At 40.0% G+C, this 17,890-nt stretch overlaps 1 protein-coding gene across 1 annotated transcript in view; it reads left to right on the forward strand.

Annotated features, from left to right (window-relative positions):
• The window catches only part of CSMD1 (CUB and Sushi multiple domains 1), a 1,488,158-nt gene that overhangs the window by 1,153,383 nt on the left and 316,885 nt on the right, over positions 1-17,890 (forward strand). The window contains exons 14-18 of the mRNA XM_027123007.1: positions 6,427-6,609; positions 7,840-8,166; positions 9,152-9,346; positions 13,201-13,339; positions 16,278-16,465. Of these exons, the coding sequence (XP_026978808.1) occupies positions 6,427-6,609; positions 7,840-8,166; positions 9,152-9,346; positions 13,201-13,339; positions 16,278-16,465 (1,032 nt within the window). The remainder of the gene's footprint in view (positions 1-6,426; positions 6,610-7,839; positions 8,167-9,151; positions 9,347-13,200; positions 13,340-16,277; positions 16,466-17,890) is intronic.

Genomic DNA, 17,890 nt, shown 5'->3' on the forward strand with positions numbered 1-17,890 from the left:
ATTTTTTTGGGGGGGGATGTTATCTCTATATCTGCATTCCAGTGCTGACACAGCCTAGGAAAATGTGTGTTTGTTGGGAGAAGAGGGGGTTAAATTCTGGATGTTCTTTTGTTCAAACCCTTGTCGTCTACTAGAAAGTAGCCCTTGCCAGGCTCTGCACCTAAGTGGGTTCAAGGTTCCTCATCATGAAAGCTACAGCTTCTCATCCCTTCCCCCCACAACCAGGGAATGCCTCAAGTCCTGAGTTACATACCGTCCTGTTTGACATCTGTTTCTTCCCTTCTCTCCCAATCAGTGTAGCTAACTGGCCCATGGGGAAACATAGAATTTGTGATTGGTAGGGGTGGGGTTCCCGGGGTGACTGATGTGTAGGCAAGTTTGGGAACCACTGATGGAGACAGAAGACAGAGGCCCAGGCAAAAGAGGGGTCTGTTTAACTTTACTTGAATCAGGGATGCCTCATTCTCCACAAGCACAGTAGTTAATCTCTCAGTCTCAAAGCTTCCAATCAACAGGAAAGACAAAAATAAGACAGAGGCATCTCAGACATTCTCAGGTCTTGCATTCTGCCATGCTAATGCTTGAAGGGCCAACTTCAATTGAATTTCTAAAGTTGAAGGGCTTCTTCCTTTCCTTTTTGACTTGTTTCCTCTTGAAATCAGGGGACCAGGAATGCTGGGTCTTTGTTAAGAGGATGGAAATTAAAGTGGAAAAGAAGTAGAGGAGCCCAGAGAAGACCACCGCATGAAGGAGCAGGGGTGGGGCGCAGGGTGGGCAACGGCAGCCACCGGCCTCTGGAGCCAGTCTAGCTGCCGTGTGACCATAACTCCTACAGCGCCAGAGCAAACCACTTCTACATGGCCTACGGGGTAAGAGCTCTGGGCTGGACAGCAAGGATGTCAAAGTTCAGTCTATTTTCCCTTTGACTGTTTATTTTTATTTTAAGGAAATTTGATGTTTAATATTCACTTCCGAGTATCTTTGATGAGACAGGTGTCTCACCAAGTGCCCTGTGATGGTCAGCCATCACAGTCTCTTCGAAGCACTAGACTGTAGACTTCCTGAAGATAATAAATCATTCCTGGTCCTAGTACCCTAGCACATAAGGCATGTTCCACAATTTTTTAAAAAATCAAAGGGAATAATAAAGTTCCCTTGGTTATTACGTGAAAGATCTGTGAATTGAACCTATATTCTCAGTCTGATACCCCTTCCTGTAGTCCATGCTACCCACCAAGCATATATAAATGGGTCAATAGAAGGTAAATCTTCATAATAACTTAGGATTGGTGTTCCTGGCAGCAGAGAAGCTAAAATCAATACAGCTGATAACCCTAAGGTAAGTCTTGTCTTATGGTGGCATTTAGGTGTCTTCTCTCCAATCTTTATTATGGGACGATGTTTCACAATAATTTAGGAAACAGTTTGATAGATTATCTGGTTTCTGTAGCTCTTACGGCATGATTGTAATAAAGCACAACGGAAGAATACAATCCGCATAAAAGTCTAGAGACTGTGCATAGCCTGGTCCTCAGTCAGTCCTGTGTTTTCGTGTCCTCCCCATCTCTGCCTTTATCCCCAGAATATGATCACTCGTGGCCTTCTTGCTCTTCTGCCTGCCTGCCAGGAGCATCCCTCCCTCAGCCCTGAGCGCTACCTGCTGCCCACTGCCTGTGGGACAGCCTTCTCCCTTACCCATCTGACTGTCCCCCACTTCAAGTCTCTGCTCACAGGTTCACTTTTCAGAGACCTTCTCTGACTGTCCCACCTGAAAAGACCCTCTCACTACCCTCTACTTCCTCCTAACTGCTTTCTTTCTCCAGTGCATTTGTCCCTGTCTGGCATACTTTAGACTATTTGTGTATTTTCTGCTGACTGCCCTAAGCCACACGCTCCACAAGACCAGCTGCTTGGTCTGCTCACTTGTTTGTTAGACCTACAGCTAGAACAGTGAATGGTGCTGAAAAGTATCTGTCACAGACTAAGCAATTAGGCAACGGTGAGTAACTCTTCATAGAGAAAAAAAAATAAAAACCTACGCAGGCTGTGTTACAGCTAAAAACTACCCAAGCCTGGGCAGACATTTCAGAAGTTCCTTTTAAATAACAATACAATGCCAAGTGTCCACTTTTTTCGGGCACTATTTAAGTACTAGGAAGTCCAGAGAGAAATAAGGCTTATCATTCTGGAAAAATTAACAGCGTAATGGTATAGAAAGACAGGTCCACATCTCAATCAGTTTAGATGTGACTATTTCTTAAATCTCTACAGGAGAGCTACCAGTAAACCCTAGAGTAGGGAGCAAAAGTAATCTGGATTATAGGGCTTTGAAGGGACTTTAACCAAGAGGGATATTATAAAAAGGGAGAGGGTAGTATCTTTGACGGGAGGACCAGCGTGGAAGCATGAAGTGTCCTGGAACACTCAGGATGCCTCTGCCGCTGGAATGAGAGAGCCCTGGATGGGTTGGGAGACCCTGAGGTCGAAGAGGTGTCAAGTGTGTGGAAAATGTACCCTGATTGACCTGAATGGTCTCTACAATTCACAGACCTGGCAGGTGGGTCCACCTGCAGGTGCGCTCCTGTGGGCGGGTTTGGAGAAGGCAGGGCAATTCCTTGGGAGTGTGGAGGAGAAGATGAAGAAGTGAGAGCCAGAAACAGGGAGTCCCCGATGCATGGAAAAGTCACGTGGAGAGAGTCAGATGAGGGACACCAAGCCAGGATATTTAGCTGTGCAGAGGAGTCCAGGGGCACTTGGTTATTACTCAAACCAGCGTTCATTCATCTGTGCCAGTTCTACTGTGTGTTGGGGTCATGGCAGGTGCAAAGATGGTACAAAAAGAGGAGCAATAATGGTTCTCAATTAGCAGGCAGCCTTACAGGGAAGCTGTGTACTGTACCATGAGGTAAATATAAGAGAGCAGCTATGGCATTTTGGATTAAGGATTGGATTTAATTAAATGACTTTTGTAGATCAAAAATTGTCAAATAATTGGCAAGTGGATATGGCTCACCTTAATAGTTTTAATATCCTTTCTCAGAAATGCGGCTGATAAGTTCTCTGCCATAGCAGACTCAATTGTCAGTCTCAGTATTTTGGTTTACATGTCAATGAATACTGATATGCCAGGAAAAAAGAAAGAGCTCAGATACATTACAAAGTAGTGAATCCAATTATGTATTATATAAACATAGGCATAGTATAAACTATCAAATAAAAATCAAATGTATTAGAGATGAATGTTAAATATGTAATGTCAATGTAACATAAATGTTTAAGTCAATTATAAAAATAATATTCAAAAATAAATACTTCATAAAATTTAGAAAAATTAATCAACATGAAAAAGTGAAAATGAATAACATAAATTTGTACTTTTAAAGGTCATTGTCAAAGAAGAACACATCAGTAGGAACTCCATTGAGTCCCCAGTAGACTTTTGTACAAATATCCCCAACTGCTTAAAAAAGCAGCATCAGAGAAGGAGTGAGGAAATCATTACAACCTAATATTTTCTTTAGGCTCCTGGTTACCAAATCCCATTTCTAGTGATAATTTAGAAGATATATTTGACCAGCTTTTTTTTTTCCTCTAGGGGCTTCAATCTTTTCACTGATAACAAACAATGGTGTTTGTTTCCAGGAAAGCACGTCAAGGTCATCTTTGACATTTTGCATTTTGTTGCGCATAGAAAGGAGGTTTGATGCAGTTACTGTATCAACGTCAACCCAGTCTTATTCTTACTTTACTTGTTCTGCTTGTTCAGAAAACACATGAGGTAGATGCAGATTCTCAAGTGTAGGCAGTGTGACCTCCAAGGGAAACAGCTGAATCTGTGTGGATTTTGTCACAATTACTTAGGGCTCGTGTGCAGGGGTCACGAATGCAGAGTGTCCAAAAAAGCTGCCCGGATGAAGCTTCACTGGCCTAACTGTGGGACACGTTCATATTCTCTGGGTGATGAGTAGGTCCGGCTCACACACGCGGACCTACTGATACTGATACATCTCTCACTAGTCCATGCCGAACTCCTAGTAACAGACGTGCCAGACAACAGGTTCTGCTCAGCCAGCCCTGGCCTTGCATCAGGGAAAACCAGCATCTTTAGTGGAGATGAAGGACCACTGGATGCTCTAGACCCTCAGCATGGGAAGCGGAAAGACCCTCATCCACATCCACCCTGTGTGTCTACACCCAGTTTATTTCAGAGCACTCTGCAAAGTCAGGAGTTCCCTGACTCAATTAATGTAGAAAACAGTATTCCCCAAAATGCCGTAATGTATTTCATTATAAAAAGTTATGAACTTTAGCATCACAGAGGCAAAAAGAAACTTCTAGAAGTCTAAGGTTTGCTAATAATCATAGTAGTGGCTAATATTTTGAGCCCTATATGCCAGGGACTAATGTGAATTATACAGTTTAGCTCTCATAGTCGCCTGTGAGGTAGAAAACAGTAAACTGAGGGAGTGAAAATGGAAACTTTTCAAGACTGAATTGCACCTGGTGGTCCAGCAGAGCCTGGGAATCTCAAAACCAAGTCTGGTGTTCCCATTCCTGCCCTCAAAGCTGTGTCCTTGGTCAGGACCCTGGACTCCTGCCCCCCTACCCAACTGACAGGCCACACCAAATGCAAGGTCTTTTCTGTTATAAGCCATTGGTCTGAATTGCCTTTGTTTATTTCAGTCAAAGAAATTTGGTTCAAGGCATCCCAAGTGTTAAATTCAAGTAGATACATTCCCAGCTCTGTTCAACTCAAGTTCAACAACTTGAACTCCAAGGCCCGTCCTTAAGGAAGAGTATTCTCTGAGGCTTTCTTGGTCCTGTGTTGCATCTGGGAACATTTTAGCTCCTGTATAAATGTTACTATTAGGGTTGTCTTCTTTATTTGATACCTGAGCCATCAGGAGAGTGCGATGAACCTGTCTGTACACAGTACCTGGTTTTGTTTTGTTTTGTGTTTCATTTGCTAGTTTGCTAAGAAAACAGAAGTGGTAATATCCTACATGTTGAAGGTTCAGCACCATAATATTACAAGCTGATTTCACTTTGAAATTCCTGAACACTCGAAAGTAAAGTTTCTCCTCTTGAGGAGAATAAGCTATCTCTGGGTCAATCTCTGGGCTCGTATAGGTTCCCCACATGGCAGGCACGTGCCTGAAAACCACCCGGAAATTCAGCTCATAGTCACTTCCACAGACATTCCAAAAAATGAGAACTTGATCAGAAAGCGTTTAGGTTGCTAATAAAACCGACGTTTGAATTTGCTCTTGGTCGCGGCAAATGATGAGGTGCAAACCTGTGAAGAATCTGGGAAGGATGACCGAGACACACCTCTGTGAGCCGTACCCAGAGAAACCGTCCTGAACTGTGGACACTCACTCTTCTGCGTCTGCTCCCCAGCCCTGCGGAGGGTCTTCTGAACTTGTATCACATCATGTATCAGATCACATCATGTATCACCTGAAATCCCTGCAACATCTGCTTCCCAAAAAAAAACCCCACAGGCTGCTCTGGACCAGTCCCTCCCTTCCTCTGCAAGCCACCTCTTCCCTCCCATCTCCCTGCAGGTCCTGAGCACAGCGGCCGTGTTTCCTTCTCCACCCAACCCTTCAGCCTCCTGCATTTCACTTCAAACTACCCTTCATCATCTCAAAAATTGTTACTGTTTACCTCCATATAATGTAAGCCCCATGCCTGCAGGAATTTAGTCTTGTTTGTCCACTAACCGTCTTACGTAGAACAGAGCCTGACTCACAGTTGGCCCTCAAAGAATATTTTTTGTATGAATAAATGAATAACATATTTTAGTTAATACATTCTGTGTCGTTAACATGACAGAGCAAAGTTGAAATGTATCTATAATTTTGGTGTATTTGTATCCACATTTCATTACAATGTTATAATGAAAAGAGGCTTGATGCTGCATATTTTCTTTTCATCTGAAGACCATGAATATACTTGTTTTGTTTCATAAATGAGTTTTAACATCAATTGAAGGGAAAGAATATTCAAATGGATATATAGACTTAAATATTCAGTAGGAAATGAACTATCTTATATGGCTTACATTAAAAAACACATCAATTAAAACAAAATTGGTGTTTACATTTTAATGGTAGCAATTGTAGGTAACATGCAGGAAGGGTGTAGACCAGGAAGAAACGTCTATTAATTGTAACATTTGCATTGTCAACACATCTGTGTAGCCTTGTGTATCCCTTAAAAGACAGTAAGTTAAATACCTTTCTCTTAAATTTAAAATACACATTTTTCTCGCTTTTGTAAATAAATGTTAGATGAATTGAGTATCCTTTTGAAACTGTTTACAGAAACAATGCAAAAATAAACCACTGTTCATTTTCAAAATTGTTAAAAAATGTTAATTGTGTACCTTTTTAATGGTTCATTTGTCTTTCCCATTTTCAGAAATTGAGAAGGGAGGATGTGGGGACCCAGGTATCCCTGCCTATGGGAAGCGGACAGGCAGCAGTTTTCTCCATGGAGACTCCCTCACCTTCGAATGCCAGGCAGCCTTCGAGCTGGTGGGGGAGAGAGTTATCACATGTCAGCAGAACAACCAGTGGTCTGGCAACAAGCCCAGCTGTGTATGTGAGTACTGAGCCTGGTCCTGGGTCTATTCCGAGGCTGCCTTGAGAGGGGGAGAGAAGCAGGGCGGGTGCTGAGGGCGGGCAGCTCTCAGCATCGCTTGGGAGCATGACATTGACCAGAAACAGCCAGGGCTTCTCAGACACTAGCTCTCATGCTTTCTTCACTTACTTAAAACCAATCAGTGATGTTCTTACTACTAGATAGATTAACTCACTGAGAGCTTTCCACTAGAAAGATCCTAACAGAGCATCACTTCCATCCAGAAGGGCTGATGCCAGACTGTTTGAGCCATCAGTAGAGCCCGGGGTCTTTACAACCCAATAATGTCCTGTGACACTTAAGACAAGTTGTGAGCATGGGCCATGCTGTCACTTTGCATTTCAATGGAAGAACTGCCTGCTTCCTCATAAGTGTTTTAACAAGTAGAAAAGAAGGACTTAATAGCCAATTGAAAAGCAGGATTGTTTTGTAACTAAATATAGCAATGACTGGGAACACATATGAAATTATGTGGAATAGTAAGCATATCCACACCCTAGAAATAAGTCCAATAGATGTTCCCTCCAAAAACTGAAGAATATGTATTCATATATGTGTAATATATACATATATATAAATGCTTTATATATATATATTCACATATATAATGTATATATGTGAATATATATTACTGACTTTTGAGTACACATTAAGTATTCCAACAGATTTTTATATTATCCACCCAGGACACGGTCTGATTTTCCAAGTTATTATTTAATCATTGTTACCCTATAAATAATTTAAAAATTAACTTGAAAAAATGCACTTTAAAGGCAAACACAAAATTTAAAATGAAAAGTTATCGTAGAAAACTGACTAGAACCAATACTGTTTTCTGGAAATTGTTCTTATGACACAGGCATACTTTTTCATATTAATATTTGCTCTTCTGAAGGCAGAAAGTTGCAACTAGAAATTTTAATATTTGCCACAAATTTCAGTCAACTTGATAGGATCATTTTTGAATCAAGCTTGCACTTTATTATGTACAGGCTCTAGTTGTTCTATATATTGAACGTATTCTATTGACAACTTGGGAAAGAGAAAATGTTATGGTCCAGGATCACCCATTTAAAAACAGTTGGACGATCCTAGGTAACTGTAGGTATGGATTTTCCCCAAGTCCTTCGCATGTAGCCAGTCCTTTGGATATGGGCAAAATTGTTTGAAAATTTATCTGTGTCTTCACAGTTTCCTGTTTCTTCAACTTTACGGCATCATCAGGAATTATCCTCTCACCAAATTATCCAGAGGAGTATGGTAACAACATGAACTGCGTCTGGTTGATCATCTCTGAGCCTGGCAGCAGAATTCACCTCATCTTTAATGACTTCGATGTGGAGCCTCAGTTTGACTTCCTTGCAGTCAAAGATGACGGGATTTCGGATATAACCGTGCTGGGCACTTTCTCTGGCAACGAGGTGCCCTCCCAGCTGGCCAGCAGTGGGCACGTCGTTCGCCTAGAGTTCCAGTCGGATCACTCTACCACCGGCAGAGGCTTCAACATCACCTACACCAGTAAGTGCGCCCGCACCTGCCCCATGTCCACTTCTCCCCTGGTTCTCACGTGTGTGAAGCCCAATGTCAAGGCTGATACTCCAGGGGTTTCATAATTACAGTTTGTAAAATTATATAGCATTATCCTGAGAACCTAGAAAATACCTCACTCCGTCTAGGTTAGTGTCCTGCTCACCCCTATAGTGAGGACTGGATCACAGGTCTTCTCTCTCTCTGGTTTTCCATCCATCCATCCATCCATCCACCCATGTGTCCTCCATGCAACAAAATAGAATAGTAAAAAGGACTGAGGCGTTTGGGGTCAGGAGCCATGGATTAGAACACCTGCACTTGGATATACTTAGTTAATTTGGATAAGATGGCTAACTTTTCTTTGCCTCAGATTTCTCATTTGCATTAGAGATTATATTTAAGAACATCTGCTTAAATTGCATTGTTGAGGGAATAAAGTAAGATAATAATGTTAAATAGGAGTTATAAGTTATAATTTACTGACTGCCTACTTCTCTTAGGTGCTGTGCTTATGATTTGACAGGAATTATTTCATTTAACATTGCTGGAACTCTGGAATAGAAGCTTCATATTCCTCATTCTGTAAATAAAGATAACTAGGCTCAGATCACGAGAGTAATCTGCCCAGGGACAGGTAGTAAACACAAGACCCAGGATGCTAATCTAGATATGTCAGAACCGAAAACCTTTTTTATCACCTACGTATCTCATCTCTGCTTTTCTTAGTGAAAAAGTGCTTTTAAACTGTGAAATGCTGTGTAGATGATAGTGATATCTCTCTATACATCTCTTTCTCTCTGTCTCTCTAGTCATCAATATTCTGTTTATTGAATATGTTTATTTATCTATGAAGATATAACTGAAATTTGGGAAAATAAATTGCTTTATAAGTGGTTTTGTTTTCTTCTGTTTTAATACTCATAATTAACATTGAAGTATTTTTTATTCTAGTCTTTTTTCTTTTTCTTTTCAGCATTTGGTCAAAACGAGTGCCACGATCCAGGCATTCCCATAAATGGACGGCGTTTTGGTGACAGGTTCCTGCTTGGGAGTTCGGTCTCTTTCCACTGTGATGATGGCTTTGTCAAAACCCAGGGGTCGGAGTCCATCACCTGCATCCTGCAGGATGGGAATGTAGTCTGGAGCTCCACCGTCCCCCGCTGTGAAGGTGCGGGTCCTCTATTGTTTGCCAGTTATTTTCCTTTGAAATGGTACATCTAATTTAAAAAACAGACAAGCAAACAAACAATCAACAGTATTGGTTTCCTAGGGCTGCCGTACCAAGTACCACAAACTGGTGGCTTTAACAACAGAAATTTATTCTATCCCAGCTCTAGAGGCCGGAAGTCCAAGATCAAGGTGTCGGAAGGACTGGTTCCTTCTGAGGCTGTAAGGGAGAGCTGTGTTCCAGGCCCCTCTCCCAGCTTCTGGTGGGTTTGCTGGCAGTCTTCAGAGTTTCTTGGCTTATAGAATCATCATCCCCGTTTTCTTCATGTGAGAATGTGTCTGTGTCCAAATTTCCCCTCTTTCTAAGGACACCAGTCATATTGGACTAGAGCCCAGTCTAATGATCTCATCTTAACTAATTATGTCTGCAGTACCCTTATTTCCAAATAAGGTCACATTCTGAGGTGCTGGGATTAGGAATCCAGAATGTCGTGGGGGAGTGCGTAGTTCAACCTATAACAACAATGTAGTTTTTAGTTAACTATTTTGTTGCCCTTAGTGTAGCTGACATAAATACTGCCTAACTAATTTTCTTCTTGACATTTCCACTCTGGTTACGTATGTAAGAAAACCAAAAGGGAAAAAATTAAGGAAGATATTACCTTTGATGTTTACTCAGGTAAAAAAAAAAATTTACTTAGAATGTAAACTCATACCCTCCCTATCAGAATGGTCCAAGTGTAATGAGCTAAGAAAGGCCTTTTTAAAAAGTATCTCTAGTAAGTGCCGAAGAAATACAGATACTTTTTAAAAAGTAGACATTTTTTAGAGCAGTTTTAGGTTTACAACAAAATTGAGTGGAAGATACAGAGATTTCCCACACACCCCCGCCCCCCATATATGCACAGCTGCCCCCATTATCAAACATCCCACGCCAGATGGTACGCTTGTTACAACCGATAGACATATGGTGACACGTCACCATTACCCTGAGTCCGCAGTTTCCATTAGGGCTCCCTCTTGGGATTGGCCGTTCTTTGGGCTTGGGCAAATGTACGTGACATGTATCCACCATTACAGTGTCACACTGGGTGTTTTCACGGCCCTAAAATCCCCTGTGCTCCACCTATTCATCCCTCCCTCCTCCTTCCCTGCTTGCTAACCCACACGGGCAGTGGGGCTCTGCCTCACCTCCTTGTTCTGCCCTCAGCTCTACCTCCAAAGTTATTCCTCATTAGTTCAAGGATCAGCATTATTTTAAATCATCATTGGCTGATGCTGCTAAATTTACAGAACGATGTTTCTCATTTCCACAGTTTCATAAATTGTTAAAAATGATTTGCTGGACTGTGGGCACCACCCGGGAGTGGAACCTTGCTAAATTGAAGGGCAAGAGCACAGCAGTAGGACTTTCCTTTTTTAATTTATTTTGATCACATTCTAAATGTATGCTTCTGTATATTTTACATTTTATCAATGTTAATAAATGGCTAGGTTATTATCCTTTATAAATAAGTAAACAATACAATCAGGGTTCTCAGATAAATGGTACTGATAACAGGGCAGGAATAAATATGTTTGCAGATACTGCTTCAGCCAAGCGTTTCGCTTCTGAGTTTGAAGCGTGAATAATTTTACAAGAAAGAAGCTCAAAACAAGCAATACTGTCTAGTCTCTGTTCTGTCTGCCACGGTTTTCGCTGCCACTGGTGTGCTTACCTGCAGTGCGCTGTGTGCAGATAGGTGTAAGCTGCAGGGCAGGTAGGTTTCTCCGTGCAGTTGGGGAAAGAAAGGGCACCGGGAGGTGGCAGGTGAGGGTTCCCACAGAGTCAGACAAAAGGAGAAAGTACCACATTAAATGGGAGCAGGCAGTTCTCTCACTGTTTGGAAGAGACCTTCAGATGAATTTCAAGGCAAACCACAGCTATGGGTTGTTAACAGCAAAACAAACCCTTAGCACAAGGACTGGTTAATGGTGAATTAGATTGTTGAAGTTTACTTGTACTTAGAAAATCAATTACTAAGGGAAAGATTTTTCTCTCTTTATTTGTTCTACATTTAACCTGCCTCTATGCTTCAGCATAGATCAGTGTCATTAAAAAACACAAGTTATCTTGAGGGAAAAATTACTGTACAAGAACACATCTCTATGGCAACAAATTTTAAAGTTCAAAGAAAATTGGTGATTTCCTAGCAAAATATAAATTACCCAAAGTGATGCAATAAAAAGTACAAAATGTGAATAAACAAAGTACCATAAAAAGAAATTAGAAAGAAGATTAAAGACTGAAAAAGACACAGGCACCAGAGGCATGCACAAGGAAGTTGTCTTTCAAGTTCAGAGAATTTTAGCATTGGGAACATGGTCCCAGATAATGGAAAAGAGGCACTAACTCCTATATCACATTTTATAAAGCCAGTTTCAGTGTGATATACCCAAGCCAGATAATTGCATTAAAAATAAAGCTATAGACAAAATGTATATTCAAGAAGGACTTATTTTAGGGCTTCCCTGGTGGCTCAGTGGTTAAGAATCCGCCTGCCAATGCAGGGGACACGGGTTCGAGCCCTGGTCCGGGAAGATCCCACATGCCGCGGAGCAGCTGGGCCCGTGAGCCATGGCGGCTGAGCCTGCGCGTCCGGAGCCTGTGCTCCGCAACGGGAGAGGCCACAGCAGTGAGAGGCCCTCATACTGCCAAAAAAAAAAAATTCAATTGCAAAGATTTTATCATTTTAACAACATTTCAAAATATCACTTCAAACGTATGTGTGACATTCTAAATATGTAGTCATGTTCTTTTCATAAATTTTTTACTTTTCTTTTTTCGTTTCTTTTTTTCTATTACAAATGAAGCTACTATAATTATTTCTATAGATTCCTCTGTGTCAGTTTTTTTCTAACATCAAAATTTGTGTAAAATTTTATAAATTTTTCCAGTATTTAATGCATATTGCTATTTTTTCCATAAAAGGATATTTTTCCAAAAATATTTTTTTAACTAGGAACATTTTCATGTTTTATTTGATATCTGTAGATTCACAAAAGTGATTACAAAGATGGCAAAGAACTTTGAGAAAAAAATAAATAAAATCTGAAAAATGTATGTGGCTAGGCAGAAACATGTTAAATATGTTATTATTTTAAATTTTCTGTAGATTTTACAGAAATGCGTACTCACTTTTACTGAGCGCCAGGCACATACTTTCCTCAAACTCCCTTTTGTCTATATAATTATGGATGACTGTTACCCAACACTTCAAAAGGATTGATGCACACTCGTTCACGTTTATCGAATTTTATTTATTTATTTTTTTGTTTTCTAACAATCACCAGCAATTTAGTAAGATGTATGTGGCAAATTATTTTAATAAAATGAACACAGCCCAAAGTGAATAAACACGTACACATATTTTAAAACATACCCACAATCACACACCACAGAGTAGTTTAATTTTAGATGTGAGGTAATTTTAAGTTTGTGTATCAATAGATGTTTGTTGACATCTGAATACATGTAAAATGTGGGTATCAGTGGAATTCGCACCTCGTGACTTCGTTGTGATGATTGAACGTGATAATTCCTGGAAGTCGTCTGGCAGACACCACTCACTTAGACTGTGCCATTATTACCATTATTAGATGGGAGGAACTTTGCTGCAGGTTGATGATAAATGCCCAGGTGTGGAATATATGTGCTCTGCTTTCAATATTGTTAATTTACTTGGGAATAACTTTTGCTTGAACACTAGAAACCATTAAGTCCATGAACACAGAAGCGAATTCCTGAAGTAACTGAGGTGCTGCCATGGTCCATATACATAATTTGACCTGTTTATACCCTGCATCATCTTTCAGCCCCTTGTGGTGGACATCTGACAGCTTCAAGTGGAGTCATTTTGCCCCCGGGATGGCCAGGGTATTACAAAGATTCCTTAAATTGTGAATGGATAATTGAAGCAAAACCAGGACACTCTATCAAAATAACTTTTGATAGGTAAGAAAAAACTTTGTTTTCCTTAATTTGGACCTGATGACCCATGCATGCCCAATGTTTTTATTTAAATGGATCTTAAATCTTAGAAAGATGACAGTTTTTCATTGGTTCCCCCAAAGGAGTTCACTTAAAAGGAAATAGGCGCTTGCTTGATGAATTCTGTTCTTCTGGAATTTTATCTTCTAAGCCCACGGCTACAGCCCCTCTGCAGACATGGTTGAGGGCATGGTGGCCCAGACAAGCATTCCCAGAACTCACAGTCGCCGGCCCTTGAGTCCACCTCTGGATTTTGGACCTGAGGCTAGAATAAATTCTGCTTGGTGTTTGATTGCAAATAGAGCCTTTTGATCCCTTACGTATTTCTAGAAAGCACAGGAAAAGAGTTCTCCCACTCTGGGGATGGCTCTGGGGACTGAAGGGTGGTTTGGGGTTGCAGAGCTGGCAACAGCCTGTGTGCAGCAGATTCATTACCTGTTAATTAGCTACGAGTGGTTCCGTCACTGCAATGGTATTTGGCTTAGCTGTTTGATAATGTATTTGATAATCTAAGAAAAAAGAAGCATGCTATTTGAATTCTCCATGATCAAATATTGTCCAGATTGTCTCAACAATCAGTTTGAAGATTAAGAACCAAAAGTACTTTGGAAGGGACCCACATGCTTTAAACTCCAAGGAAGCATCTTTGTTTAGTGTTTCAAGGTTAATTAATATCTGAGCAAATTGGGCTTTCTCTAACAATGACCTTCTTAACTAGACTGAGTTTGGGGTTCTAGTATTCAGAATACTATAATGTCTCAAGACAGATGTACATTATTATATTATTTTTTAACTAATTTTCTAATTCTCAATGACAACATCCATACAGGAAAGGTTTTTAGCAGGAATTATGTTATCACTTAGTGATTATTTGTATTTGAAGTTATTATTGATATTATTATATCTGATAGGATAATTATAACTCCAGTAGGATAATCTCTCAGAAGAAAAGAAAAAATTGCTTTATGTGTTCATTATATTGGAGAATGGATTCTTGCATATAATCTTAGTCACTGGGAAAAAAAACCTTTATAAATATTAAGTAAATTGTTTGGTTTCTTATTAATTTTTACACTTTCTAGTATTGAGAGGGAAAAAAGAAGAAACACATCCTGATTTCCAGCAGCACAACAAATTTAAATCATTTAGTAAAAATAGTGATTTTACATTCTGGTTTGGCAGAAGTTATTAGCATTCCATTTTCAGTTGCCTGAACAAAAATACTCAATTTTTCTCAATCTTGTCTTTTCGATACTATTGAACTGCGGTATTTGCTAAATTCCATTTGTAAGTACCAACATTTCTGATATTTTCAGACACTAGTGATTATTACCCTGGACATAGTACACCACCCTTCAATAGTGTATTGGTTTATACCTTGAGCTGTGAGCTGACATCCTAATAAAGGATGTGTTTGCACAAACAATTTTAAATTCCATACTGATGTTATTGTTACACATTGTGTGCTAGGTTGCCACATGATGAAAAGCATTTATATTTTTCTTTCTGAGGTTACCCTGGAAATCGTCCAGCTCTTGAGGCATGCCCTCTGTCAGTCCTGGCTGTCTCTAAAGATGAAAGATGTGAAAACTTCAGTGCAGATACTTCAAATGAGATTTATTCCATGCTTATCTAGACTTCTTGAATGTGCACTGAGATAACTGTGAAGTCATAGCATCTTTAGAGAACATTTTTAATAGTAAAAGACAAAGCTGCCCTATCCCACCCCAAATGTCCAGCCTGTGGCTGTATTCTGACCTAGCCACACGCTACACCAGTTGTTTGAATTCCCCTTTACGGAAGATAGAGGGTCAGGGACCATTCTAAGTTAGTTGCAAGAATATATCATTGTTGTGCATTTGCACTAAGAGGAGTATGTGATTTAATGATAAACAGGGCAGGGCCCTTTGATTTCAGCATCTTTTTTCATTGCTCTGTGCCGGGAATCTCAGACAGCCACTCTGTTCCTTCCTCTTCCTCCCCATCAGCAGCATATGTTGCAGACCCTGGAGACCCACAGCACAGGCTACCCTGGAATTCTCTGTCTGAGAGTCACTGATGGATCAGAGGCTCCAGTCAGTTGAGCTGCTGCCTGAGAGCCATGCCAGACACTTGGAAACTGCTTTAGCTCTTTGAGGACGAGATGGGCCTATTTACAAAGTTATCTCAGTGCCTGGAATGGTACCTCCATTTCATCAAAGAGCACCCAAGTAGCTGCAACTGTATATAAATATAATATCAGACCAGATGATCTGGAAGCATAAGTCCTTCTTGGAAGAAAAGTTAAGCACTTTTTGGAAGCTGTTCTAACCTTTTCAGATCATTGAAGTAGTATTTGAGTATTTGGTTTCTGAAGCAGTAATGTGCCCGTGCTCTCCCACTGTCACACAAGTTAATGGAGCTTGAAAAGGCACAGAATTTTTTGTTTCAGGAAAGGTATTTAAAGTATTGTCATGTATTTTGATTTACCCTTTTCCTTTAGGAGATCATGTCACTTCAATATGCTCATTTTAAGAAATCCATAATCATGTTACACTTGGGATCATGAAAAACAGTTTGAAAATGTGCCATGATTGACTTACACTAACTGGCGCTTCTCTATCTACTGGCTCACAGTATTTTTATTTTAGAGCTGAGTCACTACCCCCGTTTCTGTCTGTGATGCTACTGGATGGAGTATTGAGTCAGAGGGAGGGATGTGGGGGTGAGTCTTCCCCCCAGAAATAAGTACTGTCCTCAAATACTACACGTGCTCAAGTCTTCAAAACATATGTACGTGTCTCTGTATCTATTTTATGTCCCTTGCTGTACTTGGGTTTTTAGTAAGTGAATGATATTACAGGATGTCTGTACGTTAATGCAGCTCTGCATCTCTCTTCTGACTGGATACGCTTGCCCACAGATTCCAGACAGAAGTTAATTATGACACCCTGGAGGTCAGAGACGGGCCAGCCAGCTCGTCCCCGCTGATCGGGGAGTACCACGGCACACAGGCGCCTCAGTTCCTCATCAGCACAGGGAACTTCATGTACCTCCTCTTCACCACAGACAATAGCCGGTCCAGCGTGGGCTTCCTCATCCGCTACGAGAGTAAGTGGTCCTCCCTCCCCAGGGCTGTGCCCGATTGTCGGGTTGAGTTCCACACACGTGGTCTCATTGTGTCACGTAGCAGGAGATGTGCTGGGAATGCATTTCTAATGCTAGTCAATGTAAAAAACAGCAGTTCTTCCCACCTCTGTGCACACTGCACTGTGCCATCGTCAAGACTTTCTCTTATTAAGGACAGAGAGCCTTGGGGATTTCTACTTTACGACTCAAAAAGAAGACATATTCGTTTATTATAAAGTAAAATAATAAACTAATTAAAACAGTGAAACGTGTTCATTTACTGCACGATGTAATAATAAATTTCTACTATTAGAAAATATACCTGTTGGCCAAAAGAGCTACAGGGCATGTCACTAAAATTATATCTCCTGAGCAATATATTTTGTTAGAAAAATGGTTAGGGCAGTTGTGGTACTTATTTGTGAGTATACATGTGCCTGTTTCAGTCAGCAGAGAGACTGTAACTAAGAGAGAAGGAATTAAAACTCGTTTGAACTTTTACTAAATGACAAATACCTGTTATTATTAACAACTGTTAAAAATGTTAAAGAACAATTATTAGACATATTTAAACACAATTGCTAAAATATCATAATGCAGTGTATTTTGCAAAGCAATCCCAATTCCTTCCCATTTTTGTTTCCATCTGTCCAAATTTGGCTCTTAGCTTTAGCTTCTGAAATTAGGAGATCGAGAGATTATATCATTTGATAGTAATATTTATGCAGGGGTGCTTCTGGAATGGAGTAGAGTGCAGTTCAGCCTGGGAATGCATTTCTAATGCTAGTCAATTTAAAAAACAGTAATTCTTCCGTTCACTGAAAATTCTTCGCTTCCAGAGTGGAATGAAAGAAGATGCATCAGAGTAGCTCAATATGGAATCTGAAGGAATAAATCCTTTATTTTTTTAGGATTTTTAAGGTTGTTCTTTTTCAGAATCTTTCCTAAAATAAACTAAACAAAGTTTTAATGTTGTTGTAAAAATACATATAATCTTATAAATGCATGAATGGGGCCATATCTAACATGCTGAATTTTTCATCTTTTTTTCTTTTTCTTTCCTTCCTTTCCCCACATTGCCCGCTGCTACTCATGTTAATCTTACCCAAACTCTATCCAACAACTAAAATTAATACCCTGTTGTGTATATTTCTCTTTTTTACATGCTTATCTATATAATTATATGCAAACATATATATGCAAATACACATATAAGGTTATGTGTACTTTTTGATTAAAAATGGAATTGTATTAGACTTGTATTCTGATAACAAGAAAATTGATTATTAATGATTTAAAGATTAATTTCAGATTTAATTCAAAGTTATTATGCTTTGTATATATACATAATTTATTTCAAAGTTACATATTTTTAAACTTGTACATTTTAAGAAGCAGAAACTTCTG

Source organism: Aethalodelphis obliquidens, unplaced genomic scaffold (genome assembly GCF_003676395.1).
Source record: "Aethalodelphis obliquidens isolate GAN/ISIS:26980383/991018 unplaced genomic scaffold, ASM367639v1 scaffold25, whole genome shotgun sequence".
NCBI lineage: Eukaryota > Metazoa > Chordata > Mammalia > Artiodactyla > Delphinidae > Aethalodelphis > Aethalodelphis obliquidens.